Consider the following 8,751-nt stretch of genomic DNA (forward strand, 5'->3'; position numbering starts at 1 on the left):
TCCGTGGCTTCAAACGCATAACCCCCATATTGACTGGTCGACTCCACAAATCCTGGCGTGGGCTCCAACTTGTTTCGGGTCCTTTTTACAACGTGTTCTTCCACATTGCTCCACCTCTGATAAGGAAGTTTTGCCAGTTCCTTCTGCCTACCAAGAGTTCACAGACGTTTTTAGTAAGCAGGCCGCTGAAACTCTACCACCTCATCGGGATTGGGACTGTCCCATTGATCTTGTTCCGGGTAAAACCCCACCGCGTGGCAGAGTCTACCCTCTTTCTATCCCTGAGACAAAATCTATGTCTGAATATGTAAAAGAGAACTTGGAAAGGGGCTTTATTCACCCATCCTCTTCGCCGGCAGGAGCCTGGTTCTTTTTTGTAAAAAAAAAGATGGTGGATTACGTCCCTGCATCGATTACCGAGGTCTCAACGACATTACCATCAAGAACCGGTATCCTCTGCCCCTCATCACAGAGTTATTTGACAGAGTCAAAGGTGCCCAAATATTTACGGAGTTGGATCTCCACGGGGCCTACAATTAGATCCGTATCAGGCGTGGCGATGAATGGAAAACCGCATTTAACACCAGGGATGGGCACTACGAATATCTTGTCATGCCATTCGGTCTGAGCAATGCCCCAGCGGTTTTTCAGAATTTCATAAACAAAATCTTTCGGGACTTACTGTACCATACTATTGTGGTATATTTGGACGATATCCTCGTTTTCTCCTCTGATATCTAGTCCCATCGCAGACATGTTAAAGAGGTCCTCAGCCGTCTCAGAAGGAATAAACTGTATTGCAAGCTTGAAAAATGCACCTTCAAAGTTGAATCCATTCCATTCTTGGGGTATATCATCTCGGGCACTGGTCTCCGTATGGACCCAGAGAAGGTGCAAGCTATTCTTAACTGGCCTCAACCATCTACACTAAAGGCAGTACAGTGATTTCTGGGATTTGCTAACTACTATCGAAAATTTATTTGTGGCTACTCTACTGTAGTAGCACCACTCACCGCCCTCACCAGGAAAGGAGCTAATCCTGCCAAGTGGTCTGAAGAAGCCCAATCTGCTTTTCAACTTCTGAAACAAGCATTTATTTCTGCTCCCATACTCAGGCAACCAGATTTAACCTGTCCATTCTACTTGGAAGTTGATGCCTCATCTGTCGGAGTAGGGGCAGTTCTCTCCCAAAAACCAGCTGATGAGCAATGGCATCCCTGCGGGTTCTTCTCCCGAAATTTTTTACCAGCTGAACGAAATTATGCCATAGGGGACAAAGAGCTGCTTGCCATCAAATTGGCGCTTGAAGAGTGGAGACATTTACTTGAGGGAGCTCGTTATCCTGTCACAATATACACGGATCACAAAAATCTGCTCTACCTTAAAACTGCACAGTGCATGAATCCACGTCAGGCCCGATGGGCACTATTCTTTTCTCGATTTGATATCCATGTCACCTTCCGTCCCGGTTCCAAAAATCGCAAGGCCGATGCTCTGTCACGTTCTATGGTAAAAGAGGAAGATTCCATCACTGTGGATCCACGGCCTATTATCAGCCCACTCAGCATCGCAGTCAGTAGACCCGACAATACACCTCCCCAGGGGAAAACTTTTGTTCCTGAGAATCTGCGTAAAAAATTGCTCCAATGGGCACATTGTTCCAGATTTGCCGGTCATGCTGGCATCCGCAAAACTCAATCTTTCATATCGAGAAGCTACTGGTGGCCTACGCTTCATCAGGATGTTCAGCAATTTGTTTCCACATGTGGCAGCTGTGCCCAACATAAAAGTTCAAGACAATCTTCAGCTGGTCAACTTTTGCCTCTGCCTATTCCCACCAAACCCTGGACCCATATTTCTATGGACTTTGTTTCCGATTTGCCCCATTCTAATAATTTCAATACCATCTGGGTCATCGTTGACCGATTATATAAAATGGCGCATTTTGTTCCTCTCCGTGGACTCCCATCAGCACCTATCCTGGCTCAGCAATTTATAAAGGAGATCTTCCGTTTGCATGGGTGTCCTGAAGAAATCGTCTCAGATAGAGGAGTTCAGTTTGTGGCGAAATTCTGGAGATCCTTGTGCCAAGCACTACAGATCAAACTAAACTTCTCTTCGGCCTATCATCCCCAATCCAACGGGCAAATGGAAAGAGTTAATCAAGACCTAGAAACATTTCTCCGTTTGTACATATCCTCTTCTCAAGACGACTGGGTAGATCTGCTTCCTTGGGCAGAATTTGCTCATAATAATCATTATCACGAATCCTCTGCTTCCACTCCATTTCATACGGTCTATGGCCTACACCCCAGGGTACCCTTGTTTACTCCACTTCCTACAGCCTCAGTACCTGCCTCTGAAGTTTTCCTAAAGAATTTTTCAGGCCACTGGCGCCAGGTACGGGAATCTCTACTTAAAGCGTCCCAACGCTACAAAATTCAGGCTGACAAAAAGCGACGAGCCATTCCAAGCTTGAAACCTGGAGACAGAGTCTGGCTGTCTACTCGCAATCTACGCCTCAGAGTTCCATCTATGAAATTCGCTCCTCGCTTTATTGGACCGTTTAACATCTCCCGAGTCATCAATCCAGTCCTACAAATTACATCTACCATCTTACCTCAGGGTACCCAACACTTTCCATATCTCTCTCTTAAAACCACTGGTGCTAAATCGGTTTTATACACCCAAACTGGTTTCTCCTGAAGTGCAGACTGAACATGGTGACGAATATGAAATTAAAGAGATCTTGGACTCTCGGTTTCGACATAAAACCTTACAATATCTAGTCGACTGGAAAGGCTATGGTCCAGAAGAGAGGGCCTGGCTCAAAGCTTCTGATGTTCACGCTCCATCTCTCATCAAAAATTTCAGCGCAAGTTTCCAACTAAGCCTCAATCTAAGTGTCCAGTGGCCACTCGTAAGGGAGGGGGTACTGTCACAAATCGGGATCTTAGCCGCACTTACCTCATCCGCCGCTGTCATATCACGGCTACCTGGGTCCCTTCTGGTCATCTGCAGCATTCCCGTTCTCCAAACCTTCGTTTGTAAACAAACACATAGGGCTAGATTTATTATCAGGCGTGATGCATGGTGGCTTCAAGCCGCGATGCATCGCGGCGGTTTTCCGGCGGGTTTGCATTGCAAACAGCCGGATTTACTAATGGGCGCATTTCAGCTTCAATTTGAAGCCGCCGGCGATGTAACGGCGGGATGTAATGCTCAAAGCCGCCGGCGGCTTTGAATAGAACATGGCGCTTTTGCTTTAAATGACGGCACTTTTGTGTAAAGGCGGTTTTTTTGAAAATTACACCTGTCTCCTGGCCTGTTACTATTGGCTATTTTCAAACTCAGGAGATTTGATATCACAAGCCCTATATAAACCACTGGCCTGACACTTTTTTCTCTGATAGGGTTTAGAGGAGTTTTATGAGAGGAGTTTGGAGGATAGTGGTTTGGTGAGAGTTGGAGTTTGGTGGATTGGTGGAGCGATATCTGATTGAAGTGTGAGTAGTCCTGTGGTTTTTTCCTGTTTTGTAGATTTATTTTCTCATTTATTTTCTGTCTTGTATTTTTTGTATTTGACTTGTCCTTTGTCTGTGTTACTTGTGTGTGACTGTGTGGAGAGTGTGTCTGTAGGTAGTGTAGTTTGTTCTTTGTGTTTGTAAGTCCTTCAGTGTTTTGTGTTTTTCTGTCTTCTGGGTAAAAATGTCCAGAGATAGGAGGGGAGAACAGGCTGAGGAGAGGGAGATGGAGGTTGAGGGGTCAGAGGAGGGAGAGGTTGAGGAGACAGGACAGGGCAGGAAGACCAAGACAGGGAGGAATGTGCGCTTCTCACATGATGAGAATTGTGTGTTGGTGCACAACATCATTCCCTGCTACGAGGTCATCCTAGGGAACCTGGCAGCCCGGACTCCTCTAAGGCGGCGTCACCAACTGTGGGGGAGAGTCTGTGAGGCCGTGAACGCGGTGGGCCCACTGAAGCGGACAGTGGCGCACTGCCGCAAGTGCTTCTCTGATATTAAGAGGAGGCTTAAAGAGAAGATGGCCCAGGAAAGGAGGTCTACAAGGCGCACGGGTGGTGGCCCCCCACTTCGTATGGAGTACACCACGTACGAGGAGGAGCTGCGCCAGATAATGCCGGCTGAAATTGTAGAGGGCATAAATGTGCAGGACACAGATTCGCCCTCTTTTGGCCAAGTAGTTGGTGAGTTATTTGGTTTTTTTACCCTAAAAGTTTTTTTAAAACTGCTTTTCTCTTTTTAAAATTGCTTTTCTCTTTTTAAAACTGCTTTTTTCTTTGCAAACGTTTTTTTTTATTTGTTTTGCATTTTTTTTAGTTTTTCAAAGTGTATTTTTGACTCTAATAGTTTGTAAAGGTTTTTTTTTTCTCATACAAAAAAAAAAAATTGCAAACACATTTTTGCAATAAACAGTATATTTGGAAATTGTTTTTTTCTGGAAATACATTGTATGCTTCTTCTAATACATCCAGATTCGCCAGGACCGCAGGTAACTCCCAGTCCGAGGTCTACACCTCCACCTTCAATGAGAGATTCAGGCTCTGAAGAGCAAGCAGGTGCGTGGTCTCTGTTTGGGGAAGAAATAATGGAGTTAGATGTTTTTCTGTGCAAATGTTGGTGTTCAAGTTATATTTAGTGATTTTTATATGCTTTCCAATGAGAACATAGGGCTAGATTTACTAAACTGAGGGTTTGGAAACCTTGAGATGTTGCCTATAGCAACCTATCAGATTCAAATTTTTTTTTTTTTTTGGTACAGTTTCCAGAATTCAATTGACAAACATGTTAGTTCCTATATACTTACCTTGGTTATTTCACCACAGGAACCTCATCATCTCTGCAAGGCCAGCGCCAGTCTGCGCAGATGTCACCTTCTGACGACACACAGGAAGACACAGTCATCACTTTGGAGATGGTAGATGTCCCCGTGTCTATGCGCCAGGAAGAAGCAACTGCCTCTGCGGAACAGTCATCCGAGCAACAAGCTGCAGCTCCTCGGATGGATACAGGGCGAGAAATGGCCCAATCCATAGCAAATTTCCAGGCACAACAGTGTCAGTTTATGGACAGCCAAACGAGACACATGTCACAAATTGCGGCCCATTTGAGGCGGCTACACCGCTCAAATAGTCAACTCCCTGCTGGAATCAACCGTCTGGCAACTGCTTTGGAACAAACTAATGTGCAGCTGCCACAAATGACTGGGGCTGTGGAGGCCTTACATTCCACAGTACGTGAGGGGAATGCCAATGTCACCCGGCTGGCAGGGCAACTACATTCTGAACTTGTAGCCCGTTTACCGGCACCTATGTCTTCAGCCACCACCAGTGCCACTAGTACGCCTACCACATCTCTACAGAGTACTCCTCCAAGGAGAGGTGCTCGCACCAGGGGTGGGCGAGGGAGTGGAGAGAGTGACACCAAGCATAGCGATATGCCTGCAAAAAGGCGTCGCTAGCACAATGTTTCTTATTGCTTAATTTTTTGTCAAGTTTCTATAACCATTATACGTTATTATTTATTGTGTTCTGCAATAAATGCTGTTAAATTTCTATTGTGTCAGTCTTTCTTTTCTGCACATTAAACAAGAGTATACTGATTTTTTAACAACTATGCACTATGCTTCAGGCAGAAAAAACATTTTTCACATGTGGATTGCATTAGCATTAAAATAAGGGTTAACTATGTAATGCAACAATTCCCATCCTAATTTCTTTGAGGCATCAGTATTCTAGTGGTTTTTTGGAAAGTACAAAACAACTAGAAAAGGAAAGGTGAAATGAGACTTTACTATGCAATCATACTGGGTGAAAAAATAATGGAAAAAAAAAAACCCAGTAGCCTGAAATTTCATGACACTTTGGCCATTTTCTATACACAGTCCTAATGGGTCATTGGACATGAAATAGGCCTTTCTCTTATGGTCTGATTGGCAAAATACCTGAAACAGCACACTGTTTGAACCATCACGCCGCTCACAAGCAGCGCTTTCATTTTGGTCTTTTGAATGACGGTTTTCCGGCGGCTTTATAAACCCCCTAATAGTAAATCCGGCTGTTTGTATGTTGAACATTGTTGAAACCGTCATGGCGCATTATACAGAGGCGGGTTTGAAAACATCATTTGTGGTCGTTTGGACGGCGGGTTTAGCCTTAGTAAATCCGGCGATGGCTAAACCGCCGCCAAACCCGCCGAAAGTCGGCGGGTTTACAAACACGCCTGATAGTAAATCTAGCCCATACTGTTTGTTCTGCTGCATGGGTGCGGCCATCTTGGATGCAGTCAGGTGATCATTCCAAACCAACCAGATTCAGAAGCTGTGATCACATGAACTGATCAGCCAATAGTTGTTTGGGACATCCTATTTAAACCTGCTGCTGTGATCTGTTCATTGCCAGAACAACACACTTCTCTCCAGAGGATAGTTCTTGGCTTCAGTGTTCCTGACTGCATTACAAGTGCACTGTTCCTGTCTGCATTACTAGTGCACTGTTCCTGTCAACATTTCTAGACTGCTCATTCCCCTGCTATATTCTACAACGAGCAAGAAGATCATCCAGGCTGCTAAGTTCTGTTTCACTCCTGCTCCAGCTAGTCCCAAGGGTCCCGAATCGGATCAAGAAATTCAGACGTCCGTGACAAATGGCCAGCATTGAGATGGGTTGTTCCAAGGCTTGTGTGGGAATGAAGAATTGTTTGACTACTGCGGCTGAGATGAAATTTTCTGCGGCTCCGGAGTCAAGAAGTGCAGACTGCGGGAAGGTATTAAGTCCTAACTGAAGGGAAATAGGAATAGTAAAGCAATCATTACTACAAGGAACTGACACTGAGAGAAGAGGCCCAACGATACAGCTCCCGAACTCGTTAGGCCCTGTCGTTTCCCGGACGTTTGGGACAAGAACTTAGAAGATGGCCACCTTCTCCACAATAAAGACACAACTTGTTCCGAAATCTTCTCTCCCTCTCCTCGGCCGACAGGCGGGTCCTCCCCAGTTGCATAGGTTCTTCGGGAGGAAGAACAGGTGTTTGGAAATTGGGGGCCAAGCGAGTCATACTGCGCCGAGATTGTTCTTTCTCGGAACTACGCTCCTTGAAACGCAAATCAACCTTGACATAGAGGAAGATGATATCATCCAGAGACGTAGGGAATTCCCGAGATACCAGCTCGTCTTTGATCCGGTCTGAAAGGCCCTGCCAGAACGTAGCCACTAGAGCCTCGCCATTCCAGCAGAGTTCAGAGGCCATTGTTCTGAAGTGGACTGCATACTGTCCCACAGACTGGTTTCCTTGGCAAAGACGTAATAAGCCGGTAGCGGCATTAGATACCCTTCCTGACTCATCAAATATCTTCTTGAAAGGGGACAAAAAGGTGTTGAAGTTATACAGAATGGGATCATTCCTCTCCCATAAAGGGGAAGCCCATCTAACGCTTGACCGGACAATAGTGAAATCACATAGGCCACTTTAGCTTTTTCGAAAGGGAAGTTCCCTGGCAACAGCTCAAATTGTATGGGGCATTGATTTAAAAATCCTCTACAATATTTGGGGTCCCCATCGAACTTAGGTGGGTTAGGTATCCGTAACTGCGAGGAAGAAGCTGCCGCTACGGGCGGTGGTTCTGGGGCTGCAACCACCGGCGCAGGTGGTCCGCTAGCCACCAAGGTGTCCTGGACAACATCCAACCGAGTAGATAAACTATTGAGGAATTTTAAAAGTTGCTCTTGGTTAGCCTCTTGCTTATCCATCCTTTCCACTAAATGCTCCAACAGATCTTTTGCTGCTGAATCCATGGTCAGAGCAAACTAGTAATAGTAATCCAGTATCTGTTACAGTATCTTGATTAGCGCTGGCTTACCTGAGGTGCGGAGTCTAACGATCTCCCCGGTGTTCACCAAGAACCGCCGCAAGGCGGGGTGGGCTTCGCTGCCAGGAGTCGCAGGTCGCGGTCCTCATGTTCGCCCCAAGATGTAGTGCAGCGGAGTGGAGCGGAAGATGCAGAGTCAATCAAGCCGGGGCGGTACACAGGTCACAAGAGTAGAGGGATAGTCAGCAAGCCGGGTCGGTACACAGGGGTTGGAGAGCCAGGATAGTCTAACAAGCAGAGATCAGAACTCAGGAAGACACAGGAGACTGGAAGACTCAGCAATCCACGAAGCACAGGAGCCAGGAACAGGTAAGTGGTAACTTGTTGCTCTGACAAGGCTGCAGTGTCCAGGTGAGCTTAATATAGTCTGTGGATAGTAAAAGCCGCCTCCCAGCCACGATCATGTGACCACCCAAACCAGGAAGTGCTGCTGTACACAGACAGGAAAATCAGCAGCATGAAAGCAAGTAAGTTTGTGACAATTGGGAAGTACAAACCTCTGAGATGTATAAAAAAGCTCTAAGGTGTGGTCTTGTGCCAATGTTGGGGCTCATCAATGCAGGACCAGATTTTCTGCTCAGCATATGAAGTTCTATAGGTGTAATTGTGTCTTCGCACTAACCTGTGCCATAATCTAAATCTAGTGGTGAAGGGCTGATCCAATAAATCCATGTCAATGGAATTTGCCAAGAGTCCATTTTCCTGGATATGAGTGCTAATTTCGCTTCCATCTCTGTACTAAAGTTACTACAAGTTTTATTCCAACACCTGACATGCGCTCACCTTGCACACTGCTAGAGATCACTTTGTGTTGTGGTCCCTCGGGCACATTTATTTTTTCGCGTTTTATCACAGGTGTAATTA

The 8,751-nt window shown here is 45.8% G+C and overlaps 1 protein-coding gene across 1 annotated transcript; it reads left to right on the plus strand.

Moving 5' to 3' along the window:
• The first annotated feature begins 3,461 nt into the window (after positions 1 to 3,461).
• LOC142150752 (uncharacterized) lies at positions 3,462 to 8,545 on the plus strand. The gene is made up of 4 exons (XM_075205947.1): positions 3,462 to 4,207; positions 4,496 to 4,579; positions 4,847 to 5,359; positions 8,532 to 8,545. The coding sequence occupies exons 1-4, from the start codon at positions 3,709 to 3,711 to the stop codon at positions 8,543 to 8,545; spliced, it is 1,110 nt and encodes a 369-aa protein (XP_075062048.1). The 5' UTR covers positions 3,462 to 3,708.
• Positions 8,546 to 8,751: the final 206 nt, after the last annotated feature.

The sequence above is a fragment of the Mixophyes fleayi genome, chromosome 4 (assembly GCF_038048845.1).
Source record: "Mixophyes fleayi isolate aMixFle1 chromosome 4, aMixFle1.hap1, whole genome shotgun sequence".
NCBI lineage: Eukaryota > Metazoa > Chordata > Amphibia > Anura > Limnodynastidae > Mixophyes > Mixophyes fleayi.

Excerpts from the sequence above, each read along its gene's own strand:
- LOC142150752 (XM_075205947.1), top strand. The coding sequence starts at position 3,709 with ATGTCCAGAGATAGGAGGGGAGAACAGGCTGAGGAGAGGGAGATGGAG. Across the intron at positions 4,208-4,495 it reads CTCTTTTGGCCAAGTAGTTG|ATTCGCCAGGACCGCAGGTA; the intron begins GTGAGTTATTTG and ends TAATACATCCAG. Across the intron at positions 4,580-4,846 it reads AGGCTCTGAAGAGCAAGCAG|GAACCTCATCATCTCTGCAA; the intron begins GTGCGTGGTCTC and ends ATTTCACCACAG.